Source organism: Leptonychotes weddellii, chromosome 1 (genome assembly GCF_054177405.1).
Source record: "Leptonychotes weddellii isolate Sample4059 chromosome 1, ASM5417740v2, whole genome shotgun sequence".
NCBI lineage: Eukaryota > Metazoa > Chordata > Mammalia > Carnivora > Phocidae > Leptonychotes > Leptonychotes weddellii.
Window position 1 is genome coordinate 7,364,500 of NC_138369.1, and position 26,089 is coordinate 7,390,588.

Below are 26,089 nucleotides of genomic sequence, written 5' to 3' on the forward strand. Positions count from 1 at the left end.
CTGTCCCCCTGTCTGTCTCCAGGAGTCCCAACCTGGACCCTGGGATCCAAGGATCATAAACCAGGTCCTGATCCCGACCCTGCCCAGTGGCCCATCAGCCCCAGGAGTCCCAGCCCAGGGTCGCGAGATGTGGGGGGACTGCGGTGGCTCTGACCCCGGCCCCGCTCCTCCCCGCAGTCTTCCTGCTCCTCCCAGGAGCGCCTGCACCAGCTGCCCTACCAGCCTACCGTGGATGAGCTCCACTTCCTCTCCAAACACTTTGGCAGCACCGAGAGCATCACTGACGAGGATGGTGGCCGCCGCTCTCCTGCCGTGCGGCCTCGCTCACGGAGCCTCAGGTGGGCAGACACCCCCCCCACACCCACCCAAGCTGATGATCTGGGGGTCTGTGTACTGCGAGACCCCTGTCCGCGTGATTAAACGAGTTGCAACACGATGGGTGAAGTTTTACCGGGGTTGGGGGGTGTGGGGAGGAATCTGGTGCCTGGCTGTTTTCGGAGGCAGGGGGCTGGACAGGATGGGCTTCTCTCCCCGCAGCCCCGGGCGCTCCCCCTCTTCCTACGACAACGAGATCGTGATGATGAACCATGTCTACAAGGAGAGGTTCCCGAAGGTGAGGCGGGGCGGGGGGCGGCCGCTGGGAGGCCGGGCGGCGGGAGCCCTCGCTCGCCTTAGCTCCGCGCGCCCCCTGGTGGCCGGCGCGCGCAGCGCAGGCTCCTGGTGGCCACTGCCTCCAGGCGCAGCCCCGCGCCGGCACCCCCGCCCCGCCTCTGTCCCTCCCGCAGGCCACCGCGCAGATGGAGGAAAAGCTGCGCGATTTCGCCCGCGCCTACGAACCTGACAGCGTGCTGCCGCTGGCCGACGGCGTGCTCAGCTTCATCCACCACCAGATCATCGAGTTGGCCCGGGACTGCCTGACCAAGTCTCGAGACGGCCTCATCACCACCGTCTACTTCTACGAATTGCAGGAGAACCTGGAGAAGCTGCTGCAGGACGTGAGTGCACGGGAGGCTGGCCTCATTCGTGCCCGATGCCTTCCTTCACCCCACTTCCATTCAGAGGGCGCCTACCGCGTGCCAGGCGCCGGCGTGGAGCTGAGATTCCAGGGGTGGACAAGAAAGACGTGCTCCCTAAGAGAAGGCCGTGGTCTTCGGCTAGGTCTGATGGGGGCGGCAAGAATTTAACCTCCCTCACCTCTTTCAGGTCTTTACTCTAAGGTGGCCTCTAGACCCCCTTATTTAAAATGTAAACCTCTGCTCAAACTCACCACCCACTGTCTCTTTAGTTTTCTCCTTAGCACTTAGCACCATCCAGCATGATGTATTTTTTTTTTTTTTTTTGGTCTTATTTCTTGTCTCACTTACTGAAATTATGAAGCAACTGCGGTGTGCTGGGGTACTGAGAACCCAGCAGTGAACAAACCAGAGAAATATTCCTGCCCTCTTGGGGCTGATACTCTTTTTTTTTTAAGATTTTGTGTATTTATTTGAGAAAGAGAGGGAGAGTGCAAGTGAGAGAGAGCACAGGGGAGGGGCAGAGGGGGAGGGAGAGAGAGAGAGAATCTCAAGCCGACTCCCCGCTGAGCAGGGATCATGACCTGAGATCATGACCTGAGCTGAAATCAAGAGTCTGACACTTAACCAACTGAACCACTCAGGCGCCCCTCTTTTTTTTTTTTTTTTTTAAGATTTTATTTATTTGACAGAGAGAGACACAGTGAGAGAGGGAACACAAGCAGGGGGAGTGGGAGAGGGAGAAGCAGGCTTCCCGCTGAGCAGGGAGCCCGTCGCGGGGCTTGATCCCAGGACCCTGAGATTATGACCTGAGCCGGAGGCAGACGCTTATCTGACTGAGCCACCCAGGCGCCCTTTTTTTTTTTTTAAGATTTTTATTTATTTTTGACAGAAAGAGAGAGTGTACAAGCAGGTGGAGCAGCAGGCAGAGGGAGAGGGAGAAGCAGATTCCCCCACTGAGCGGGGAGCTGGCAGGGGTTTGATCTCATGAGGCAGAGATCATGACCTGAACCGAAATGAAATCAAGAGTCCAATGCTTAACTGACTAAACCATCGAGGCGCCCCCTTGGGGCTGATATTCTAATGTGGGAGGTGGATAGGAAACATGGAAACAGACAAATCAAGGAATTACTGGATTTCAGCTGATGCTTAGGGCTATGAAGCAAATAGAACAGGGCAACCTGACAGAGTGTCAGGGGCTGCCTTGTAATGTCCAGGAGGCCTCCCCGGAGGAGGTGACATTGAAATTGGGGCAAGAATAATGAGGAAATGACAGTTATGAGAAATGCTGGGGGAAATGTGTGCTGAGCAGGGTGAAGAGCCAGACGTGAGAATCGAGTCTGGGAAATTCCAGGAGCACAGAAGCCAAGTGAAATGAAGTTGGATAAGGGCACAAGGACCAAAATACAGAGCTTTGGGCTGTAGGCCCCCACTCAGACCTGAAGGGCAGTACATTGGTATCATTATGGGTTTTAGCATCAGATCTGGTTTGAGTCTAGATTCTGCCACTAGGTTCATAGGATTTGAGGGCACAGACTCCAAATGGCCTAGATTCATATCTAGCTCATCACTTACTGTGCAGCCTTTGCCAAGTTACTTAACCTCTCTGTGCCTCAGTCCTTCTGCTATAAGAAGGGAATTTACTCATTCATTAACTCCACAAATATTCATCAAGCACCTATTTGGGCCTCCCACTGCCCTAGAAGCTGGAGAATTACCTAGAAATAAAACAAACAAAAGTCCCTGCCCTCAGGAAGCTGACATTCTAATAGGAAGAGTCAGAAGATAAATAATAGGCATCAGGACTGGGACTAGGATGAGGCAAGTGATTCACCCCCCAAAAAACATTAATTATTGAAAAAATTAAAAAGTAGGTGTATTAAAACTTAACATTATTTTAAGTATTTTTCAAAAATTTTTTTAAAGATTTTTTATTTATTTATTTGACGAGAGAGCACAAGTAGGGGGAGCAGCTGAGGGAGAGGGAGAAGCAGGCTCCCTGCTGAGCAGGGAGCCCAATGTGGAGCTGGATCCCAGGACCCTGAGATCATGACCTGAGCTGAAAGTAGATGCTTAACGACTTGAGCCACCCAGGTGCCCCAAGTATTTTATTTATAATCAAACTAGAATTTGTTAGAATTTTACTTTCCTGCTTTTAATGAAAACAAACTCATCAATAATATTTTCATTAAAACTGTTAATCACTGAGGGGCTCCTTGGTGGCTCTGTTGGTTAAGTGTAAAACTCTTGATTTCAGCTCAGGTCATGATCTCAGGGTCATGGGATCGAGCCCGGCACAGGGCTCCATATTCAGTGCAAAGTCTACTTGAGATTCTCTCTCCTGCTCCCTCTCCCTCCTCTCCCCCCTCTCCCCCTCAAATAAATAAATCCAACTTTAAAAAAATCATTGAGAAACCATGTATAGATTGCCACACACTATTCCTTTTGCTTCAAGCTCCAATATGGCTTGGCACAACCCTACTGGATCCTATCCTTATTTAAATTTTGTTATTTTGCTTATCATAGATCTTTTGCATTATTTTTTCAAATACTGCATTAAAATATCAGTTATCTTGAAGACTGAGATTTTTGGCATCAAGGTGAATGTCTCATTGCCTCACCCTGGTCTTGGCCCTGAGAGGCATGATAGAGAAATTTATATATGGCTTTTTAGAAGGGGCTTCATGGGGTAGAAAACAGGAGAAGTAGAGTAGGGTAATAGCGATTGAGGATGCAGTCAGGAGGTGGGGTGTGGGTGTGATTTTTAGAGTCGGGTGGTGGGGTCAGGGGAGGCCTCCATGAGGAGGTGACAATGGAGCAGAGACCGAAGGAGCAGAAGTAGGGAGCTGCCCAGGGACTGGAGAGGAGAGAATGCCAGGCAGAGGGATTCTAATTTGGCCTGGAATATAGGGTTGTTTTGAAGATGAACTGAATGAGTGAAGGTTTTAGGACAGCGCTGCCTATGATCATCATCATCATTTTTTTTTAAAGATTTATTTATTTAGGGATGCCTGGGTGGCTCAGTCAGTTAAGTGTCTGCCTTTGGCTCAGGTCATGGTCCTGGGGTCCTGGGATCAAGTCCCACTTTGGGCTGTTTGCTCAGTGGGGAGCCTGCTTCTCCCTCTGCATGCCGCTCCCCCTGCTTGTGCACTCTCTCTCTCCCTCTGACAAATAAAGTTTTTTTTTTTTTTAAGATTTTATTTATTTATTTGACAGAGAGAGACACAGCGAGAGAGGGAACACAAGCAGGGGGAGTGGGAGAAGGAGAAGCAGGCTTCCCTCCAAACAAGGAGCCCGATGCGGGGCTCAATCCCAGGACCCTGGGATCATGACTTGAGCCAAAGGCAGACGCTTAACGACTGAGCCACCCAGGCGCCCCAAATAAATAAAGTCTTAAAAAAAAGATTTATTTATTTATCTGAGAGAGGTAGAGAGAGAGCGTGCGCACGTGAGTGGGGGGAGGGGCAGAGGAAGAGAATCCTCCAGCTGACTCTGCCCTGGGCATGGAGCCCATCATGGGGCTCCATCTCAAGACTCATGAGATCAGGACCTGAGCCCAAACCAAGAGTCCGATGCTCAGCCAACTGGGCCACCCAGGCGCCCCCATCATCGTAATTTTTACCGTGTGGCCTTGGCCTTAGTTTTCTCACTCATAAAATGGGACAACAGCAGCAGTGTGTGGGGTTGGGAGAGGGGCCTGGCTAAAGCAGAGCACCTGTGAACCACCCCCCACCACTGTGCCCGCCACCCCAGGCCTATGAACGCTCCGAGAGCATGGAAGTAGCCTTCGTCACTCAGCTGGTCAAGAAGCTGCTCATTATCATCTCGCGCCCCGCGAGGCTGCTGGAGTGTCTGGTGAGGGGGCTGGGCATGGGCAGGGGGGAGGGTTGGGGGGCGGTCTTGGACCCGCTGCCAGCCCATCCTTGCCCTGCCTTAGGAATTCAACCCGGAGGAGTTCTACCACCTGCTGGAGGCGGCGGAGGGCCACGCCAAGGAGGGCCACCTTGTCAAGACCGACATCCCCCGCTACATCATCCGCCAGCTGGGCCTCACCCGTGACCCCTTTCCAGGTGCCAGCTGGTGGGCGCAGGCGGCTGTGGGTGGACCCTCCCGGACCCCTGCCTCTGCTCACTTTCAGTCCCTTCCTAGATGTGGTGCACCTGGAGGAACAGGACAGCGGTGGCTCCAACACGCCTGAGCAGGACGACCTGTCTGAGGTAAGGCCAGGAGGGCCAGCGGTCAGCACTCTGGTTCTGGCCAGGACTCTTGGTTCCTGCTAGGAGCCTCAGTTTCCCCATCTGAGAAATGGGCTAATAATAACAGCTGTTCTTCCATGGGCTTTTTTCTTTTCATGGTAAAATACACATAATACACACCCATGTACACATGGTACATAAAATGTGCCATTTTAAAACATTTTTAAAAAGATTTTTTATTTATTTGAGAGTGCGAGAGAGAGGTGGAGATAGAAGCAGAAGGAGAGGGACAAGCAGGCTTGGTGTTGAGTATGGAGCCCCACATGGGGCTTGATCTCACCACCCTGAGATCATGACCTGAGCTGAAACCAAGAGTTGGATGCTTAACAGACTGAGCCACCCAGGCACCCCCATTTTAACCATTTTAAAATAAACAATTCATTGGGTTTTAGTACATTCACAATGTTGTGTGGCCATCACCTCTCTCTAGTTCTGGAACATTTTCATTACCCCCAAAAGGAAACCATGTCCCCATTAAGCAGTTTCTCCCCATTCCCCCTCCCCCCACCAGCCCCTGGCAACCACTAATCTGCATTCTGACTCTATAGATTTGCCTATTCTGGATATTTCATATAAATTTCATATTTCACAGAAATGTATATTTCCTATACATTTCATATAAATTCACTTTCACTCTGTGGCCTTTTGCATCTGGCATAACATTTTCAAGGTTCATCCATATTGTAACATGAAATCAGTGCTTCATTCCTTTTTATGGCTGAATAATATTCCGTCATAGGGATCCACCATATTTGTTTGTCCATTGTCCATGGATGGATATTTGGGTTGTTTCTATCTTTTGGTTGTATGAACAGTGCTGCTATGAACATTTGTGTACAAGTGTTTGGACAACTGTTTCAGCTCTTTTGAGTATATACCCAGGAGCAGAATTGCTGGTCATATGGTAATTGTGGGGAGCCCTGCATGGGGTTTTGAGTAGGTTGGATGTCTCTCTGTGTTAACAGCTCAGCATAGTGAAAATTGCCATAATCCCACCTCTAAGCCAGCCACACTTTGACAGATGTCCCCATGTCACATACTGGCCACACATGTGTTTTTGCTGAACTGTGCAGTGTTTTTTAAAAATTTGAAGCAAAATATAGAAAGGAGATGATTTTGACTCAAACTCTGAGTGTGGGCCTTCTTTTGAAAAATCAGAGGTTCTAGGGGCACCTGGGTGGCTCAGTCGTTGGGCGTCTGCCTTCGGCTCAGGTCATGATTCCAGAGTCCTGGGATCGAGCCCCGCATTGGGCTCCCTGCTCGGCGGGAAGCCTGCTTCTCCCTCTCCCACTCCCCCTGCTTGTGTTCCCTCTCTCGCTGTGTCTCTATCAAATAAATAAAATCTTAAAAAAAAAAAGAAAAAGAAAAATCAGAGGTTCTAATAACATGGTTGTGGAGCCAGCTGGCACTAAGTGGGGGCTGGCTTGTGATAAGGGGTACCTGCCTCCCAGTCACCCATGGCCCCCACCTATCCTGCCTGGCCCCTGAAGGCATTTGAACTTGTAACACCCTTTGTTTCAAACTCTATCTATGAATTCTCACACATATACAAACACATCTTTCCTTTATATATATATTTAACAGAATCTCACTACCCATGCCATTTGTTTAATTTTTTGAATAGGTAATGGAATGACATCACTCAAAACTCTAAAACACTAAAAAGGTATTTATCTTTAATTGTTGTTTGTAGGATTCTACCTATTCCATTCAATCAAACTTGTTGAGTGATTCAAATCTTCCATCTCCCTATTCTTTTTTTTTTTCCTGATTAATCTAATAGTTTCTGAGAAATATGTGTTAAATCCTGGTTTTCAGCAATTTCTTCCTGCAAGTCTATCAATTTTTTGTGTCAGATGTTTTTAGGCTACATTCTGAGGAGCATACACATTTAATATTTTTATATCACACATTCTTGTGTAATGTTTATGGAATGAATCTCTTCATCCTAAAGAAAAATAAACATAATTTTCAAAAAAGGTATACAGTGAAATATCCTATACCCACGCTTGTCCCCCACTGACCTATATCCCCCCAAATATTATTAGTATATGTGCTACTGAGCACCCCCCAAACATGATTTAGATAGCTAGCTCTATTTTGCCACAAAAACATACAGTACATATTGTTCCTTGCTTCCTCTCCCACCCACTTAATAAAATACTTTGGAGGGCCTTCTGAATAAATGTACTGAGAGATTCCTCACTCTTTTTAACAGTGGCACAATATTCCTTTACACAGATACTCCTCATGTGTTTATTTAACCAATTTCCTATAGATGAACATATAAGCTGTTTCCAGTGTTGCAATGGGCAAGATAATACATTTGTCATTTTTCACATGCAAATCTGTAGCATTAATTCAAAAATGAAATTACTGGATCAAAGGGAACATGCATTTGGAATTCTTTTATATGCCAAAGTACCTGCCATGGGGGTTGTACCAATTCACACTCCAAATAGCAAGGTATAAAAGTACCTGTTCCTCCACAGCTTTACTCAGAGTGTGTCAGCCTTTTGGATTTTTTTGCCAATCTGCTAGGTGAAAAATTATATCTTGGGGTAGTTTTAATTTGCTCTTCTGCCACCATATATGAGGTTCAGCATCTTTTCATAGGCAATACATGAACAATTGAAGAGAAAATATAAGCAAGATACATGAACTATGAACTATCTTGCCTATATTTTCTCTTCAATTGTTAGGCTTTTTGTTATTGATTTCTGGAAGTTCTTTGTATATGAAGGTGATTATTTTGTAGGCTTCTTTCCTAATGGAAAAAAGTTAGGAATATGGCTTCAGAGTCAGACAGTATGGTTCAAGTCCTGACTTTGTTACTCCTTTACTGTGGCACTTGGGTGAAGGATCCATCCACCCCCTCAGATTCCTCATATGTCAATGGAATAATAAGAGTTCCAATTTTATGATGGTGGTGGTCGTCTCCATTTATCCCCTGCAGGGCCGCAGCACCACCACCAAGGCTAAGAAACCACCTGGAGAGAATGACTTCGAGACCATCAAGCTCATAAGCAATGGTGCCTACGGGTGAGCCACCCGGGGCTCTGGCGGGGGGAGGGTGGCGGAGGCCGGGTGTCTCGGAGGTGATGGCCGGTCCTCGCTCTCTCCCCCTGCAGCGCTGTCTACCTTGTGCGGCACCGCGACACGAGACAGCGCTTTGCAATGAAGAAGATCAACAAACAGAACCTGATCTTGCGCAACCAGATCCAGCAGGCCTTCGTGGAGCGTGATATACTCACCTTTGCCGAGAACCCCTTTGTGGTTGGCATGTTCTGCTCCTTCGAGACCCGGCGCCACCTCTGCATGGTCATGGAATACGTGGAAGGTGTGGCTGCCTGCAGGATCGCAGGGAAGATGGGGGGATGCATGCTGGTCATGGTTGCTCAGCGGCCTGTCTGAGCCCTAGTCACCATATTGACTATCCACCTGTACGTTTATCTACCTATTTATTCAGTCATTGATTATCCATCTCATCTGTTTATAACCTAGCCATCTATTGGTTTATCTGTTTTCATTTCATTCAATATAGAACATCCATCCAATTACCCATCCATCCTCCATATATTCATTTGCTAATCCATCAGTTTTTCCATCCATCCATGTACCATCTCTTCATCCATTCATCCTTCCACCCACCCCATCCATCCATTCATCCATCCACCCATCTCTCCATCCTGTCCATCCATCCATCCATTCTGTCCATCCACCCATCCTGCCCATCCATCCATCCATCCTGCCCATCCATCCATCCATCCTGCCCATTCATCCATCCATCCATCCATCCCATCCATCCACCCATCTATCCATCTATCCATCCATCCATCAATCCATCCCATCCATCAATCCATCCCATTCATCCATCCATCCTATCCATCCATTAATCCATCCACCCATCCATCCTGTCCATCCTTCCATCCATCCACCCATCCATCCCATCCATCCATCCACCCACGCATCCATCCATCCACCCACGCATCCATCCATCCACCCACGCATCCATCCATCCACCCATTCATCCATCCATCCACCCATCTATCCATCCCATCCATCCATCCATCCCATCCATTCATCCAGTCATTTGATTATCATCCCTTTGTTCATTCATATTATCTGTTATCCATTATACATCTATTTTTAAAAATTAATAGACTTTATTTTTTAAAGTATTTTAGATTTACTGAAAAATTGACTGGGAAGTACATTGAGTTCCCACATACCCCCTTTCCTCACAGTTGCCTCTACTCTTCACATGTTGTGTTTGTGTGACACATTTGTTATAATTGAACCAATATGGATACATGATTATTAACTGAAGTCCCTATAGTAGAGTTCGCTCTTTGCCTTGCACATCTATTTTCATCTATCCATCTTTTTATATATCTAGCCATTCAGTCACCCATTCATTTATTCACCCACCTACTCACCACTCATCCATCCATCAATACCTATGTATCTATTTATTAATCCATCATCCACCCATCTATTTACTATCATATTTTTATTCCTCCATCCACAACTCTACTCTAGCAGCCTCTCATCCTATCTGGCTATCTCCTTCCATTCGTCCACAATTTGTCCATCAGTTTATACATCCATCTACTTGATATCTGTCCATCCAGCCACCAATGTATATTTTTTTATCTGTTTATCCACCCATCGATGCTTATATTCGCGCAAATATTAATCCATCCATTGCCCCAAACACACATACTGTGGTTATTAGGACACACATGGTCTCATGGAGCCACACTATGCTGCCCCCAAGCCTTTAGTCCACCACCCATTCACTCAACAGATGTCCCCTCATGGTTTTCCTCATGCCACATGCCGCTGACGGCACAGTGGGGACCCAGATGGACACACCTCTGCCTTGTGGAGGTTACATTCTGGTCTGTGTAGCCAGACAATAAACAAGCCAAAGGAGAGCAGGTGATTTCATATATGAGGATGGCATCAAGGACCGTAACGGAGAGGAATCCCAAGCACAAAGTCTCTTAAGTGAGAAGGTGTCTGGATTTGGAGGAGTAGTGAGGAGGCCAATAAAGCTGGAGCCAAGCGAGCAAGCCAGGGGGAGAGTGGGGGGAGATGAGGATGGAGAGGTGATGGGGCTGAGCACGCAGAGCTTAGCAGAGCCCCGAATGGCATTGGATTTCACTCCAGTGCAACAGACATCAGCTATAAGGAAGGTTTTAAGCAGAGCTGATATGATCTGATTTATATTTTGAGAATATCCATTTAGCTGCTGCAGTGAGGGCAGAAGCAAGGAGATCAAGATGGAGGTGACAGCACACGTTTAAGGTCGTGTGCCTCCTGAGTGTGGCCCAGCCCCAAAGTCTCATTTGGAAGTCAATCCAGCTTGGTTCTCATCATAAGTGTGTGTCAGGATTACCTAGGGTTGTGGCCAAATGCAGATTCCTGAGCCCCACCCTCAGGGAGTCAGTCTGATTTGTCAGTTTCTGATGCTGAGCTAAATCTGGCTCAAGCTGAAAGAAAGAAAAAGAAAGAAAGGAAGGAAGGAAGGAAGAAAGAAGAAAAAGAAGTGATTAAAAAAATCATATCTGGGTGCTCAAACTATGTCACTAGGAATCTCTTCATCTCTTGACTCTGCTCTTGCATGTGTGGACTTCCCTCTAGACAGGCCCTGACTTAGCAGAGTTGTCACCCAGCTGATCACAGTTTACATCATTTATGAGTTCTGCAATCTTTGTGAAAATAGAAGGGGAAGTCTGAGGGCTGATTCACTGAAGCGACTGGGTTACATGCTGACCCAGCCGCTGCACCTGGAAGAAAATCTGGCCCTTGAAAGAGAAGTTAGGAGTGGATCTTAGGAGACCAAAATACGAATGCCGTCTACAGCAAACCTGCTAGGGGCCAGGAATCTACATTTTAAGGCCCCAGACCCTCAAGATTCAGCCTCCAGGAGATCAAGGGCCATGCTCCCAGGCTTTAATCCTGACCAGATCTCACCTCCACCATCGACTCCCTGCATGACCCAACCTCTCTGAGTCTCAATCCCCTCCTGTGTGACATTGGCTGATTAGACTCACTTGGGAGGATGGCTAAGAGGAGAGAAGCCTGGTAGAGGGCACTCCCCATGGGACCTGGGGAGGGGAGGCCCCTCTCCAAGCCTCAGTTGTCCTTGGCTGTAAAATGGGAGCCGTGTGAGGTGAGGACTTGGTGGCTGGTGAGTGCTCAGCTCTGGGCTGAGGGTGCCTCCCTCTTCACATGGGCCAACTCCTTCCCCCACAGGGGGGGACTGCGCCACCCTGCTGAAGAACATCGGGGCGCTGCCCGTGGAGATGGCCCGCATGTACTTCGCAGAGACAGTCCTGGCACTGGAGTACCTGCACAACTATGGCATTGTGCACCGGGACCTCAAGCCTGACAAGTGAGCCTCTCCTATCACTTCATTCCTGCCCCTCGGGCAGCCCTGGCCTGAAAGGACCAGGAATGAAGTGGACGCGGGCCTCACTTCTGAGACCCCCGCCCCCCAACACACACACTCATTGCAGCCTACTCATCACCTCTATGGGGCACATCAAGCTCACGGATTTTGGCCTCTCCAAGATGGGGCTTATGAGCCTCACCACCAACCTGTATGAAGGCCACATCGAGAAGGACGCCCGGGAATTCCTGGACAAACAGGTGTGTGTGCGGTCGTGGGGGTCACCGTGGGTGGAGTGACCCGACAGAACTGTGGGGCCCAGGGTCTGGTGGGGGACTCGGCTCTCCCTCGAGGCCCCTCCTGCGGCCCCGGGCGCAGGCTGACGGCCTGCCCCCAGGTGTGTGGGACCCCAGAGTACATCGCACCCGAGGTCATCCTGCGCCAGGGATACGGCAAGCCGGTGGACTGGTGGGCCATGGGCATCATTCTCTATGAGTTCCTGGTGGGCTGCGTACCCTTCTTTGGTGATACGCCCGAAGAACTGTTTGGACAGGTCATCAGCGGTGCGTGCCTCTGTGGGGGGGAGGGGGGCACCGGGACACAGGCCCACTCAAGGTTTTGTAGGCTCCAAAAGCGACCCCCAGCCCTGCCTTTTCTGCAGATGACATCCTGTGGCCAGAGGGGGATGAGGCCCTGCCCACCGACGCCCAGCTCCTGATATCCAGCCTCCTGCAGACCAACCCCCTGGTCCGGCTAGGGGCAGGTAAGGGGTCTGCTTTTCAGAGAAACTAAGGACTGGGGGCCATTGCCAGAGAGTAGGACTCCAAGTCCAAGTGGTCCGGGGCTATCTCCAGGGTTGGCCTTCAGCGGTCCCTGGAACCACCTCCCCTCCTCCCTCCACCACTCCATCCCCAGGTGGTGCCTTTGAAGTGAAGCAGCACAGTTTCTTTCGAGACCTGGACTGGACAGGACTGCTGAGGCAGAAGGCCGAGTTCATCCCCCACCTGGAGTCCGAGGATGACACCAGCTACTTCGACAGTGAGCAGGGACAGGGGGCGGGATCCGGTGAGATCGGGCCCTCAGTTAGGCCTAGGCTGGGACGGAGGCCGAGCAGGAGACCTCCCAGCCCCAGCCGGATGAGAGGGCTGAAGTTGTGGAGGGGGCGTGGTTGCTCGGAGGCGTGGCCTGGCATGGAGTGCCCTAGGTGGGATCTGGAGGTGTGGCTTTTCTGGAGCCGAGAGTGGGGCTGGGACCCAGCCTGGGGGAGGGGCCTGAATCTGACCCGAGAATAGGGCAGGGGCCTGGCAGGGGCGTGGCCGAGCCTGTGGGCCCGGCTGGAAAGAGGATCCGGTTCCGGTGGGGGTTTTATCTGAGGCGTGGACCCTTGCCTGCGGTTATGGCCCACCCCCCAATCCTCAGCCCGCTCAGACAGGTATCATCACGTGAACTCCTATGACGAGGATGACACCACCGAAGAGGAGCCTGTGGAAATACGCCAGTTCTCCTCTTGCTCGCCGCGCTTCAGCAAGGTGGGCCAAGGCTGGGCTAGGGGTGGGGTGAAACCCGGGGGGGCGGGGCCTGGGTGGAGGCGGGTCTTTGCTTCCCCTGCACGACGGGTTGAGGAGGCGAAGGGTGGTGGGTCCGCAATGGGGCGGGGCTGAGGAGACAGGAGAGCAGGGTCCCAGGCCCGAGGTCTCAAGCCGGGGAATTACTGAAGGGGTAAGAGATCTGGGGGTGATAAGGCCTGCGGGGGAGGCAGCCTGGGGGTCTTGGGACTGGCCTGTGGCACTGAGTGGAATCTGACGGGAACCTGGACAGATGTGGAAAGCAGGCCCACGGTGGGGCGGGGCTAGTTCTGGACGGGGCGGGGTCGGGACCTGGGGCTGGACAGAAAGAGCAGCGCGGGGTGGGGGGCCGGGGCAAGGCTTGGCAAGGCTGGGCAAGATCTCGCATTGAGGAACGGCGTGTAAGGGGGTTCAGGGCCTAGCCGGGGCGAGAGTAGACATAACTGGGTGAAGCCTGGGGAGGTGGGGCACGAGAGAGCATATTCTTGAGGGCATGGGCATGGGCAGGGCAGGGCCTAACTTTGTGGAGTGGGGCCTGAGTTGAAGAATTGTAGGTGGTTGGGGTACCTCTCAGAATCGGGCGGGGCCCGGACTTGGGGGTGGAGCGTAGTGTGGACGGGTCCAGTAGCGGGAAGCGGATTGGTTCGGGAGCGAAGGCGGGAACCGGGGCCGGGCTTGCCTCCCACCACCACCCGCCCGCCCGTTCAGGTGTATAGCAGCATGGAGCAACTGTCGCAGCACGAGCCCAAGACCCCGGTGGCGGCAGCGGGGGCCAGCAAGCGGGAGCCGAGCGCCAAGGGCCCAGAGGAGAAGGCGGCCGGCAAGCGGGAGGGCCTGGGAGGCCTGACCCTGCGCGAGAAGACCTGGAGAGGGGGCTCCCCGGAGATGTGAGCAGGGACAGAACTGGGCTTGGGGGCGGGGCCCGGGGGGCGTGTCTCTTCTGACCACTACTCCTTCGTGCAGCAAGCGTTTCTCGGCTTCGGAGGCCAGCTTCCTGGAGGGGGAGGCCAGCCCCCCGCTGGGCGCGCGCCGCCGTTTCTCCGCACTGCTGGAGCCCAGCCGCTTCAGCGCCCCCCAAGAGGACGAGGATGAGGGCCGGTTGCGCAGGCCTCCCCGGCCCAGCTCTGACCCCCCGGGCTCGCTGGATGCGCGGGCCCCGAAAGAGGCAGCTCAAGGGGATGGCACCCCCAGCGCTGGGGACCCCGAGGCCAGTGAGTGCTCCCTCCCGCCGCCTCCCCCAGTTCCGCAGTGGCCATATAGTGAACATTTCAGTGAGTGTGGTGCTGTTTATGCAAGAGCTCACCCACTCTTCACACTGCAGCCTGGGGATTCTCATCAACATGGGGAACACCCCATATTCCATGCTCAGTCAACAAATGTATTTGAGCACTCCTCTGTATCAGGAGCTGTGCTAGATGGATATGTTATCTGTTTTCGTGAAACTCACAAGTAAGAGAGAGAAGCGGGAAGAGCATTTCAGGCAGAGGGAACAGCATGCAGGAAGTCCGTGGCCTTAGACTGACCCCTAACCCACTTGCTCTGTTGCAGCTGACCGCCCACGCCCAGGTGACCTCTGTCCAGCCTCGAAGGATGGGGACTCATCCAGCCCGAGGGCCACCAATGACCTGGTTCTGCGCCGGGCGCGGCACCAACAACTGTCAGGAGACCCCGCAGTGGAGAAGAGACCTTCTCGAACTGGGGGCAAAGTCATCAAGTCAGCCTCCGCCACTGCCTTGTCCGTCATGATTCCTGCAGGTGACGCCGGTCTCCACGTAGCAGGGGAGGGGCTGTCTCCATTTGTGCCAGGATAGGCCAATGAGAACACTGTATTTTCCCTGTCCACAATGATTGGCTCTGGGATGGACCAATGAGAACCCTGGGGCTTTGACTTGGGAGGAATGAGGAGCAGCTACAGGGAGAGATGTATCTTGTTGGCCCCAATCTCTGATTGTGATTCTTTGTCTGCAGTGGACCCCCATGGAAGCTCACCCCTGGCCAGTCCCATGTCCCCACGATCTCTCTCCTCTAACCCATCCTCACGGGACTCCTCACCCAGCCGGGACTACTCACCGGCTGTCAGTGGACTCCGCTCCCCTATCACCATCCAACGCTCTGGCAAGAAGTACGGCTTCACACTGCGTGCCATTCGGGTCTACATGGGTGACTCGGATGTCTACAGTGTCCATCACATTGTCTGGGTGAGCACACATGCTTGGAGTCTATGTCCGGAGGTGGGGGGTGGGTGGAGGGGAAAGAAGGACCTCCAGGGATGAGGGACAGCTCAAATTGTAGAACCAGGACCTGGATAAGAGTCCTCTGTGACCTGTGCTCTCACTTCCCTTTCTGAGCCTCGGTTTCTTCATTTGTAAAATGGGGAGGATGATTACTGTTTCATTAGGTGTTATGAGGATTGCTGTGCATGCAGAGTTAGGCGTCTGGCACAGAAGCTCAGGGAGCTTTCTTTGTTACCAATCCTGTGACTCTACCCCTGTGGGGTGTCTTGTCCCCAGCACGTGGAAGAGGGAGGCCCAGCCCAGGAGGCCGGGCTTTGTGCTGGTGATCTCATCACCCACGTGAACGGGGAGCCTGTGCATGGCATGGTGCATCCTGAGGTCGTTGAGCTGATCCTTAAGGTGAGTGCAAGGGCGGGAGCCCCGTGCAGGGAGGGCCAGGGAGGGTTGAGAGATCCTGGGGAACTGGAGCTGCCTGAGCAGCCTCCCCCAGGGCATTTCTCCCCTTTCTTCCCCTAGAGCGGCAATAAGGTAGCGGTGACTACAACGCCCTTCGAAAATACCTCCATTCGCATTGGCCCCGCACGGCGCAGCAGCTACAAAGCCAAAATGGCTAGGAGGAACAAGCGGCCCTCTGCCAAGGAGGGTCAGGAGAGGTGAGTGGGGTCAAGTGCAGTTGGCAGGCCTATAAACAGCAAGCTGAGGGAACACTTGTGGTTCTGTGTTGTTTGAGCAGTGGGCGGGGCTAAGGTGGGAGGTGGTGAGGACCGGAGAAGGGACGTGCCCAGGAAAAATGGCCGGCCGGGCCATCGAACAAAAACAAGAGGACAGAGTGAGAAGGGCTGGGAGAGTGCGAGAACCCAGGAAAGGAAGCTGTGCCAGGTTTCTAGGCTGGGAGAAAAACCTTGTGGGAGGTGTCTTGGGAGGTGGGCAGGGCCAGCACTTGTCTATTAGAGAGGGTGCTGTCCGGGAGCCGGTCCTAACCTGTTGGATATATTTAGGCGGCTGGGGGCGGGGGGGCTAGGAGAAGGGATTTCTATGTGAAATGAGCCCCCTAGGCAAGACTGGGCCGACTGAAATAATTTCTTCCCTTAGGGGTAGGGGGAGCTAGGAGAGGTGGGTGGGGCCAGGAGACTTGTGTTTAGATCAGAGGGTTTGGCGTTTTGGCCTGGACAAGTCGTTGAGTGGGGGATCTGAGTGAGAGGAGCCAGACAAAACTGAGTCAGGTGAATTTCTTCCTGCCCTGTTAGGTGGGTGGCAGCTGGAGAGGGAGGGGCTAGAGAGGTGGGCGGGGCCGGGAAAAGTTGGTTCGGTGTGGATGGGTGTTCTCGCTTGGGCTGGGAACGGCCAGAAAGGAATGGGGGCCTGAGATGGGGAGGAGCCAAATAGGACCAGAGTTAGGAAAAGTTCTTTCGGTTTTGATAGGTAGGTGGCAGCTGGAGAGGGAGGGGCCAGGAGGGGTGATCGGTCCCCAGGGGTGGATGTGCGGCCCTAAAGTGGAAGAAGCCAGGCGTTCTGGAACTTGGTGAAGGGTAGGTGGCCCCCTCTTTGTCCCCCAGCAAGAAGCGCAGCTCCCTCTTCCGCAAGATCACAAAGCAGTCAAACCTGCTGCACACTAGCCGCTCGCTGTCGTCGCTGAACCGGTCGCTGTCGTCCAGCGACAGCCTCCCGGGCTCGCCCACGCACGGGCTGCCCGCACGCTCGCCTACGCACAGCTACCGCTCCACGCCCGACTCCGCCTACCTAGGTACGCTCTGCGCCTGCGCGCGGCGGGCCGAGCGGCGCAGGGTGGCGGGGCTGTGCCCTGGCTGTGCCCCCGGCACGCAACAGCCCCTCTCGCCCACCCGCAGGCGCCTCCTCCCAGAGCAGCTCGCCGGCCTCGAGCACGCCCAACTCGCCAGCGTCGTCGGCGTCGCACCACATCCGGCCCAGCACGCTGCACGGCCTGTCGCCGAAATTGCACCGCCAGTACCGCTCCGCGCGCTGCAAGTCGGCCGGCAACATCCCGCTGTCGCCGCTGGCACACACGCCGTCCCCGACACAGGCGTCGCCGCCGCCGCTGCCGGGCCACACGGTGGGCAGCTCGCACACGACGCAGAGCTTCCCTGCGAAGCTGCACTCGTCCCCGCCGGTGGTGCGCCCGCGCCCCAAGAGTGCCGAGCCCCCGCGCTCGCCGCTCCTCAAACGCGTGCAGTCGGCAGAGAAGCTGGGAGCCTCGCTGGGCGCCGACAAGAAGGGCGCGCTGCGCAAACACAGCCTCGAGGTGGGCCACCCGGATTTCCGCAAGGACTTCCACGGCGAGCTGGCGCTGCATAGCCTCGCCGAGTCTGACGGCGAGACGCCCCCCATCGAGGGTCCTGGCACACCTAGGCAGGTCGCCGTCCGTCGCCTGGGCCGCCAAGAGTCGCCCCTGAGCTTGGGCGCGGACCCGCTGCTGCCCGAGGGCGCCCCCAGGCCGCCGGCGTCCAGTAAGGAGAAGGAGTCTCCGGGTGGTGCCGAGGCCTGCACCCCACCCCGTGTGACGACCCCCGGGGGCCGGACCCTGGACACCAGCGGCACACGGCACCAGAGCGTGCAGACAGAGGATGGAGCAGGTGGGGTGGCCAGGGCTGTGGCAAAGGCCGCGCTGAGCCCAGTGCAGGAACACGAGACCGGCAGGCGCAGCAGCTCGGGTGAGGCAGGCACACCCCTGGTGCCAATTGTCGTAGAGCCTGTGCGTCCCGGGGCCAAGGCCGGGACGCCCCAGCTTCCTGGTGCAGACTCCAAAGGGTTGCAGGAATCCACGTCCCTGGCGCCTCCCGCACCTGAGGTCCCCCGGGGTCGGGAGTGCTGGGTGCTAGAGGTGGTGGAGGAGCGGACCACGCTGAGCGGGCCTCGCTCCAAGCCCACCTCCCCCAAACTCTCTCCAGAACCCCAGACCCCCTCCCCAGCCCCCACAAAGAATGCGCCCAGCAGTGCAGGGCCCCCAGTCCTACCCACTTCCCCCTTGGTCCCAGCCACCAAGCCTGAGGTGGGGCTGACCTCCCGGTGCCCTGCTGAAGCTGTACCCCCAGCAGGCCTGACCAAAAAAGGTGCACCCTGCCCCACGCCCCCAGGCCCATAGCCGAGGGGGCCGCTGGCCCTGCTCTGTACAGCCACCTGTATACATATGTACACATATAAATAAAGTGTGTCTGTGCTGTGTGAGCTTTCTGCGGCTCACCCCACCTCCCCTGGCCGGGCAAGACATTGTGTTTCTGCCCCCTTGCCTGTGTGCGTCTTGAGGTCTGATTACCATCGAGAAAGGAGGTGAGTCTTGGGTGGACCCTTCCTTGTGGTCCCACTTTGGGTCTCATTTATTTATTTATTTTATTTATTATTTATTTTTAAAGATTTTATTTATTTATTTAATTGACAGAGAGAGAGACAGCGTGAGAGGGAACACAAGTAGGGGGAGTGGGAGAGGGAGAAGCAGGCTTCCCGCTGAGCAGGGAGCCTGATGCAGGGCTCGATCCCAGGACCCCAGGATCATGACCTGAGCCGAAGGCAGTCGCTTAACCAACTGAGCCACCCAGGCGCCCCTGGGTCTCATTTATATACCAGCTGTCCCCAGACCGTCAGGGAGAGAAGGGCTGTAATGTTGTCTGGAGTCCCAGTGTCCACTTGAAGAAAAAAGGTTAACAGCCCCATCCATCCACCAATTTCCTTTTATTTCTCAACAGTCCTGAATCAGGTATTGTGATTCTCATTTTGCAGATGAGTAGACTGAGTCACAAGTTAAGGCACATCATTAAGGTCACACAATTAGGCATTAAACTGGGGTTCAAGCTGAAGTCCCAACTGGCTTCTGAGCCTTAGCTCTTACATGCTCTGCTGGGCTTCATGGAGAGAAGGTTCTGTTCTCCCCACAGGGCTTCCAGGCCTTCACCAGAGGCTGGAAGGCCTTCCAGAGGGCTGGTAGCTGGGCACATAATGTGCCCCCACCCCGCTGCTCCTCTCTGAGGTTCCGATTCATGTCACCCACACAGGCCCAGGGCCCTCCTGGGGCTACACACCACTTGGAGTGGTCTTCTGTGGCACTGAAGGCTGGTCCAGCTGGCTCAGGGAAAGCTATCTGGGTCACGTCCAGCACATGCTGGACCCTGGAGCAGTTAGAGGGTAGGATGCCATGAGAGTTTTGCCAGAATTGGACCTGCAGGTTACTGCCAAGGGCTTCTGCCAACCAGCCAGAGTACAGATCTGTGGAGGATGGAAAAAGGGCATGGGCAGGGTCAGGGTCACTGCTAGGGCCCCTTCCCCTTTCTGAGCTTAGTTTCCTCAGTTGTCAATTCCTGGAAACACAGGGAATGACAAAAACTAATAGCCCTTACCAAATGCTTTACATGCATCATTTCATTCATAGCAATCCTTTAAAGTAGATATCGGTGTCCCCATTTCTCAGATGGGTTAAACTGAGGCTCTGGTTGAGTCACACATCACATAGCCAGAAACCAATATGTGAACCCAAGTCTGTTACCTACCTCTCATTTGCTTGTGGCTCTCAAAGAGTCCTAGTCCTTATTCCTGACCTGCCCTTAGCCATGGACACACCAGGCGCCCCCTCTGCAGAAAAAGAGCTTTGCAACCCTCAGTCTCAGGACTCACCATCTCCAAACTTTCCAAATTTGGCAAAGCTCTGGAATGTGTCCCCTGCCTTGGATGTGAGTGTTACACTGCTGTTCCAGGGGCCATGGAGAACATGGTGGCCCTTGACCGCATCCTCCAGGTAGGGGACTTTCTGAGCGAAGGCCACATCTAGCTTGTGGTCATACACTAGGGGGTAGGTGTAGGTCAGCTGTCTGCCTGGAGGACAAGGGTGGAGAAAACAGAGGACTGTTCCACATTCTGGCCTGGGAATCAGGGATTCACTTTGCCTCCCTGTCCACACTCACCAATCTTCCAGAACTGAGTGAGGGGAAAAGACACACAGAGCAGGGTCTGCCCATAGGTTTGGGCATTAAAAGGCCAGCTGTATGCAGTGGAGGAGGCGGGTGGAGGGAACCGTGGAACACTGTGGACCAGCCAGAAGCCCCCTTCTTGGTCCAGGAGCAGCACACCTGAACCAGAAGACAGGGATCAGAAGGACTGCTCAAGGCATCCCAACAAGCACGTATGCCACCAGGAACACCCTCCATTTGCCAGGGGCCTGGAGAAGGTGTGGACAGTGTCGACACCACTGCTGAGCTCAGTTTCTGCAGCTGTCAATTCTCATAATCAAGAAGAAAAACAATATTAGTATAATGAGGAAGCAGATGTCCAGAGTCTGACAGAGCACCCCCCCCCACCACCACCCCATCCCTGGGCAGGGCAGGGGTTAGCTAGGGAAAATGCATAGGAAAACCAGAGCCCTTCCCCAGCCCCAATCCGGGACTCACCCTTTGTGTGCCCCCGGCTGGACAAGTCCTGAGCCCTACTGGGTTTAGGTGGCTGGTCATTGTATAGCAGGAAGGCGAGCTGGGGGGAGATGGATGGGGCAACTTTAAATTTCCCTCCAGGCTGGGCCCTAGAGTCTCATCCCAGGTTCAGCCCAGGAGCCCCTTCACCTGGCTGGCGTTCTGGTACAGCGGCAGCAGGCTGCGGCCCACGGCCCCCGCCGAGCTGTTGATGGACCCCGCGCCGTCGCGCCAGCCCCCTGAGTCCTTATCCATGTACTTGTATCGCAGTCCGCTCTGCGCCGCTTTCCCGGGCCCGCTCTGGGCTGGCAGCTTGTAAACGACGAACCTTGAAGTTGAGGAATGGGAGAAATGGAGGGAGGGGAAGAGAGGGAACCCCAGGCTTCACCCAGTTGCGGTGCACCCCCCAGGCCAACCTCGGGGGATGGTCGGCGCCTGCGCACTCACCAGTCCACAGGCTGCCCCGAGTCCCCGTAGCAGGTCAGGGTCCTTACTGGCACCCACAGCAGCGCGGCCAGGAGCATCGGGCTCAGCGTGGCCATGGCGCTTGGGTCCAGGAATCTGTGTTGGGGCCCGGGTCGCCAGGTCACGAGCTGGGCCGGGCCGGTCCCTAGTCGACTTTCACTTCCCCAGACAGGCGTGGGAACCCCAGCCGGAACCTCACGAGGATGGAGACTGCCCGCGAGACAGAGAAGCTGAAATTTGAAAGTCAGTTCGGGGCCCTCTGGGGGCGGGGCTTCCTTTCTGACCGTCACTCCCCTCGGGCACCTGCACGCGCTTCCGGCGGACTCAACTCTTGATATACTCCACCCACCCGTCCGGCTCAGGCCACGCCTCCCATGACCCCTCTCCCGCCTCCGACTCCTTTCCTGGCCAATCATAGCTCACATCGCTCCGCTAGGCCCCGCCTCCGTCTCTTTCTACTGTGGCTAGTCTCAAACCGCTCTCTTCCGTTAGCACCCCGCGGCTCCGGCTCCTGGGTCAAACGCAGATTTGGATTTTTTCCTTTCCTGTCTTACAACCTGAGGTCTAACTCTTGTGAATTTTGCTCTTTTAAGGGGCGCTTGTGCTCCTGATCCTCCCCCTTTTTATTCCACATGTTTTCCTGGGGCCCCCTGAGGTAGCTATTTAAGGGAATATTTTGGATCGGGTCACGGTGGAGGGTGATGGGGCCAGGCTGAGGGCTGGGGACCGAGGGAGACGGTCCCAGTGAATGTACCTGGGGTTCAAGGCAGGAGACAAGGACGATTTAGGCTAATCTGGGGGTGTGACCGGGAGGGGCGGCAAAGCCTCCAGTGCCAAGAGGGGTCGCTGAAGTTTACATGAGGGTGTGAAGGTGTGTATGGCCCCCCAAACTCACCCCTGAGAGTAAACTTCCTCCCATCTTCCAGCAGCCAAAACCCACAAAGTCAGGCCAACGCTGAACCTTTATCTGGGAGGGGCATTGGTACAGGACCCATAACCATTCACAGCAGATCCAGCCACTATGCAGAGCTTCATTAGTCAAGGTGTGAAGCCCCCTTCTAGGCCCAGGGTCTTTGGGAAGCCTCACCCCACAACCACTCCCACTGCCCAGGGCCTCTTGTAAGCTGGTCTGAGGGTCCAGCTCTCTGAGGGTCTGTCTCTCTGTCCGAAATGTCTGAGTGTCCAACTGAGTCCGTTTATTTGGAGGTCTCTCTGTCTTGCTGTATCTGTGTAGCTCTGTGGCTGAGGACGTGTGGGAGCTTGGGTTGGAGGCTCCCCCAGTCTGTCTATGGGCCAGTCCTTGATCTTTGGGTGGATCTGTGGGGCCGCGAATCCAGGAGAGGGCCCGTCCGAGGGAAAACCACCCTGTGTGGATCTGCTCTTGTTCCATCCCCAATCCCCAGGACGGGTCCAAGTGTTGGGGCAGGGCTCAAAGATGACGCTTCATGTGCAGGGCCAGGTGATCGGAGCGTGAAAAAGCGCGCGGGCAGAGCTGGCAGCGGAAGGGGCGCTGTCCAGTGTGCTTCCGGTAGTGGCGGGTCAGTTCGTCCGAGCGCGCGAACCTCCAGCCACAGCCGTCCCACGTGCAGGCGTAGGGCTTCTCCCCTGGGGGATGGGTGGGGGATGAGGAAGCCTTGAGCGCCACTATCCGCCCCACCCCTCCCCGGTCTGCCTCTGCATCTATCTGGTCGCACTCCTTTGCTCAGCCTTGGTCCGTACTGGGGTGAGGCAAGTGAGGCGCCCCAGCACGCAAAATGTAGGGAGGCGCTCAACTCTCAGGGGAAGGCCCTGATTCTGCACCCACGTCCTGCCTCTGCGACCTCAACCCCTCTGTACCTGCATTTGGCGCCAAACCCGTTCTCATTTCCTGGACCCAAGTCGTGTCCCCTACCCCACTGGCTTCATTTACTGTTCCCTATTACCCTGCCTTGGAGTCCTAAAGCCATCCCCATCTTCGTCCTTTGGCTTGGCTCCCTGTGTTCCAGCCCCTCCCTGGGGACCCTCCAGCTGCTGCCTAATTCTGCCCGCCCCCCCCGACCCCCCGGCCTTGACCCTTGGGCTTCGAAATCCAGGCCCAGTCCCCGGTGATTGTTCTCTCCCCAGGCTACTCCTAGCCTCTCCCCACGCGTCTCTGCGCAGGAAGGTACACATAGCCCTGTGGGGACTCCTAAATTCAGGCTTCACCCTTCCTCCTCCCCCCCAGCCTCTATTCCACAGCCCCGCCCCGTCTTAGGATCCCTGGGACCCAGCTTTCTTCCCCTATGCCCATCCTCCTTTCTATTCCCTCTATCCTCCTGGACCTGCCTCGGCTTCTGGGCTCCGGAAACTGACTCTGGCCCTGCCTCTCCTCCTGAGTGCGGCCACGCCCCCTACAGTCTGGCTCCGCCTCCCCGGCAAGCAACCCACGCTTTATACTCCCGGCGGCTAACTCCGCTCTCGGTTGGCCCCGCACCTGAACCCTCTGTCTTTGACCCCGCCCCTGGCATTCCAAGCTTGTCCCTTCTCCGCAGTCCCTCCTCTAGCCCGCCCCCTTTGTCACTTGCCAGGCTTTCTGCTCTTTAGCCCTTCCCCTGCCCAGGTCTTACGCGTCTCTTCCCTGAGACGCTCCTCAGGTTCCCCAGGTTGTCTCCGTGCCCCCACCCGGCTCCCGGGGTCCCAGGCCGGCTCCCAGCTCCCTCTGCCCTGCCCTTGGCTCCGAAATTCTGCTTTAGCTCCGCCACTTGCTCGGGTTTTCCAGCTCCCCAGCCATTCCCTGGTCCTGAGGCCCATCCTCCAGCCCCGCGCCCCGCTCGCTCACCTGTGTGCGTGCGCAGGTGAGCCTTTAGGTGCGAGCTCTTGGTGTAGCTCTTCCCACAGCCCGGGTGCGTGCATGTGTGCGCCGCCTGCCTCTTGCGCGCCCACGATCGCCGGCTGCGTTTGGATGGCGCCGCGTCCGCGATCCCTCCTGGGTCTCCTGCGGTCCCTCGGAGTCCCGCACCCGCCGTCCCGGGTCCCAGACAACTCAAGAAAGAAGGGGGTGATGTGGGGCCGGGCGCAGGCGCCGGGAGCCCGCGGAAGAGCTGGAAGTGCCCTTGGTACTGCGGCACCGGGTACAGCGCTGGGTACCCGGACAGCAGCCCGTAGGGGGCGCCTGGCGCCGTGGGCACTGAAAGCGCGGTCCTCGAGAAGTAGCTGCCGGAGGAGCCCGCACCTGGCCCGGGGTACACCGGCTGCAGCGGCAGTGCCTTGGGCTCGGGGGCTGGGCCCAGGGCTGAGCCCGCGAAGGCGTCCGGGGCCGGGGCTCTTGGGGCCGGGCGTGCCCAGCCCGGGTGCTCCTCGGGACCCAAGAGCCCAGCCACCAGCCCCGGGCCGCCCACATACGGGCTGGGAGTCTCGGGTGGCGGCGGCGGCGGCGGCGGGAATTGCACCCCGGGGCACTCGCCTGGCGCCAAAGCGCAGGTTTGGGGCGCGCCGCCCGGCTCTGGGCACGAGAAATTGGTGAGAAGGAGATCCAGATCCCAGGCAGTGGCCGAGTCCCTCTCGCCGTCTTCGTCCTCCCTGGGCGCGTCCTGCAACTCCGGCCTCACGTGGAGGGGCAGCCCGGTGGGATCAGGGGGACCCGGACCCAAGTCCTGCACCTCCTCAGAGCGCCACCACTGGGGAGGGACCCGGTAGCGTGAGGCTTCCGTGGACACCAGGGTACCCTGCCCAGAGATGGAAGGGGCTGGATGCCCTGATGGGGGCAGGCTGGCCAGAGGCTCTGGAAAGGGGTCTTGGTTGCTTGTCCGTCATGTCAGTCTGTCCCCCTCCCTTACACTGCACACTCCCTCCAGCCCCCCCCAAGTCCGGGGACAGAGGTCGATGGGTCTGGCTGGAGACCCAAGATAAGACTGACATTATCTGGAGCCACACTCAGGCATGGGGGAAGGGGGGCAGAGCTAGGCATGGAAGGCTGGGTGGGGGGCAGCCTTGCCTCAGTTTCCCCAGGCTCTCCCTCTCCTTCCCTGTCCCCCCAAAAATTAATTCCCAAGATTAAATTCCTGCATTTGCTATTTCCCCCGATATCTAGGGTTGTCTTACTGTGGACTGCTGCAGTGTTCAGCTTCAAACCTCAGGTTCTTTTTTCTTTTCTTTCTTTCTTTCTTTCCTTTCCTTTCCTTTTTTTTCCCCCCCCAAAGTAAGCTCTATGCCCAACATGGGGCTTGAACTCACGACCCTGAGATCAAGAGTTGCATGTTCTACCTACTGAGCCAGCCAGGTGCCCCTCCAAGCCTCAGTCTTATATGACAAGAATAGGTCCTTAGACCAAGTTCAGACTCCTAGCCTGGACTGAGGACCCCCAGCCTTGGGTAAGATGCAGAGCAAGATGCAGACTAGACACCCCCCCCCCAAGCTCTAACCACAGCCCAGGACCCTAGCCAGCCCACCTACACCCCACCTGGCCCCACCTTGAGAAAGTCCTCCTGTGTGTCCAGGAAGGGGCCCAGGGTGGTCAGCGTGCTGATGGAGGGCAAGGCGGTCTCAGCTGCAGCCATGGCCGGCTGGTGCCCACCCTGGGCCTCAGGCCTCCTCTCCCTCCGTGGCCTCGTGGGCTCTGAGACACCAATGGCCCCTTGGAGGGCTCCTCTCTGCCCTCAGCTGATTGGCTGCAGCCCCTGATAAGAGGCAGGCAAGGCGGGGGTCACTGTTTCTGAGGAAGAGACCTCATCTCAGCCTGTTTAAGGGCTGGGCCTTAAGGACTGACCCCATATATAAAGCCAAGTCAGAGG

General features: G+C 55.3%; 3 protein-coding genes across 4 annotated transcripts in view; 1 reads left to right on the plus strand and 2 right to left on the minus strand.

Annotated features, from left to right (window-relative positions):
• The window catches only part of MAST1 (microtubule associated serine/threonine kinase 1), a 29,138-nt gene extending 10,458 nt beyond the window's left edge, over positions 1-18,680 (plus strand). For both annotated transcript variants that reach the window (XM_081813419.1, XM_081813410.1), the window contains 22 exons: positions 178-338; positions 538-613; positions 786-995; positions 4,767-4,868; positions 4,951-5,083; positions 5,163-5,230; positions 8,226-8,311; positions 8,401-8,609; positions 11,534-11,672; positions 11,797-11,929; positions 12,067-12,232; positions 12,331-12,432; positions 12,585-12,707; positions 13,089-13,198; positions 13,943-14,121; positions 14,198-14,445; positions 14,783-14,989; positions 15,203-15,432; positions 15,745-15,867; positions 15,985-16,121; positions 17,025-17,212; positions 17,316-18,680. In XM_081813419.1, the coding sequence (XP_081669545.1) occupies positions 178-338; positions 538-613; positions 786-995; positions 4,767-4,868; positions 4,951-5,083; positions 5,163-5,230; positions 8,226-8,311; positions 8,401-8,609; positions 11,534-11,672; positions 11,797-11,929; positions 12,067-12,232; positions 12,331-12,432; positions 12,585-12,707; positions 13,089-13,198; positions 13,943-14,121; positions 14,198-14,445; positions 14,783-14,989; positions 15,203-15,432; positions 15,745-15,867; positions 15,985-16,121; positions 17,025-17,212; positions 17,316-18,568 (4,383 nt within the window). In that variant the 3' untranslated portion in view covers positions 18,569-18,680. The remainder of the gene's footprint in view (positions 1-177; positions 339-537; positions 614-785; positions 996-4,766; positions 4,869-4,950; positions 5,084-5,162; positions 5,231-8,225; positions 8,312-8,400; positions 8,610-11,533; positions 11,673-11,796; positions 11,930-12,066; positions 12,233-12,330; positions 12,433-12,584; positions 12,708-13,088; positions 13,199-13,942; positions 14,122-14,197; positions 14,446-14,782; positions 14,990-15,202; positions 15,433-15,744; positions 15,868-15,984; positions 16,122-17,024; positions 17,213-17,315) is intronic.
• Positions 18,681-19,133: 453 nt separating this feature from the next.
• On the minus strand, positions 19,134-21,663 carry DNASE2 (deoxyribonuclease 2, lysosomal). The gene is made up of 6 exons (XM_006730549.3): positions 21,324-21,663; positions 21,027-21,204; positions 20,859-20,937; positions 20,376-20,540; positions 20,089-20,286; positions 19,134-19,683 (listed from the first exon to the last, which is right to left on the minus strand). The coding sequence occupies exons 1-6, from the start codon at positions 21,416-21,418 to the stop codon at positions 19,325-19,327; spliced, it is 1,074 nt and encodes a 357-aa protein (XP_006730612.2). The 5' UTR covers positions 21,419-21,663; the 3' UTR covers positions 19,134-19,324.
• A 622-nt stretch (positions 21,664-22,285) lies between these two features.
• Positions 22,286-26,089, minus strand: KLF1 (KLF transcription factor 1). The gene is made up of 3 exons (XM_006730550.2): positions 25,769-26,089; positions 24,139-24,976; positions 22,286-22,946 (listed from the first exon to the last, which is right to left on the minus strand). Exons 1-3 carry the CDS (start codon positions 25,853-25,855, stop codon positions 22,771-22,773), a joined length of 1,101 nt encoding a protein of 366 aa, XP_006730613.1. The 5' UTR covers positions 25,856-26,089; the 3' UTR covers positions 22,286-22,770.

Excerpts from the sequence above, each read along its gene's own strand:
- DNASE2 (XM_006730549.3), bottom strand. The coding sequence starts at position 21,418 with ATGGCCACGCTGAGCCCGATGCTCCTGGCCGCGCTGCTGTGGGTGCCA. Across the intron at positions 20,938-21,026 it reads TGTACCAGAACGCCAGCCAG|CTCGCCTTCCTGCTATACAA; the intron begins GTGAAGGGGCTC and ends ATCTCCCCCCAG. Across the intron at positions 19,684-20,088 it reads ATTTGGAAAGTTTGGAGATG|ATCTGTACTCTGGCTGGTTG; the intron begins GTGAGTCCTGAG and ends CATCCTCCACAG.
- KLF1 (XM_006730550.2), bottom strand. The coding sequence starts at position 25,855 with ATGGCTGCAGCTGAGACCGCCTTGCCCTCCATCAGCACGCTGACCACC. Across the intron at positions 24,977-25,768 it reads CACAGGAGGACTTTCTCAAG|TGGTGGCGCTCTGAGGAGGT; the intron begins GTGGGGCCAGGT and ends GTCCCTCCCCAG. Across the intron at positions 22,947-24,138 it reads TCACCTGCGCACGCACACAG|GGGAGAAGCCCTACGCCTGC; the intron begins GTGAGCGAGCGG and ends CCCATCCCCCAG.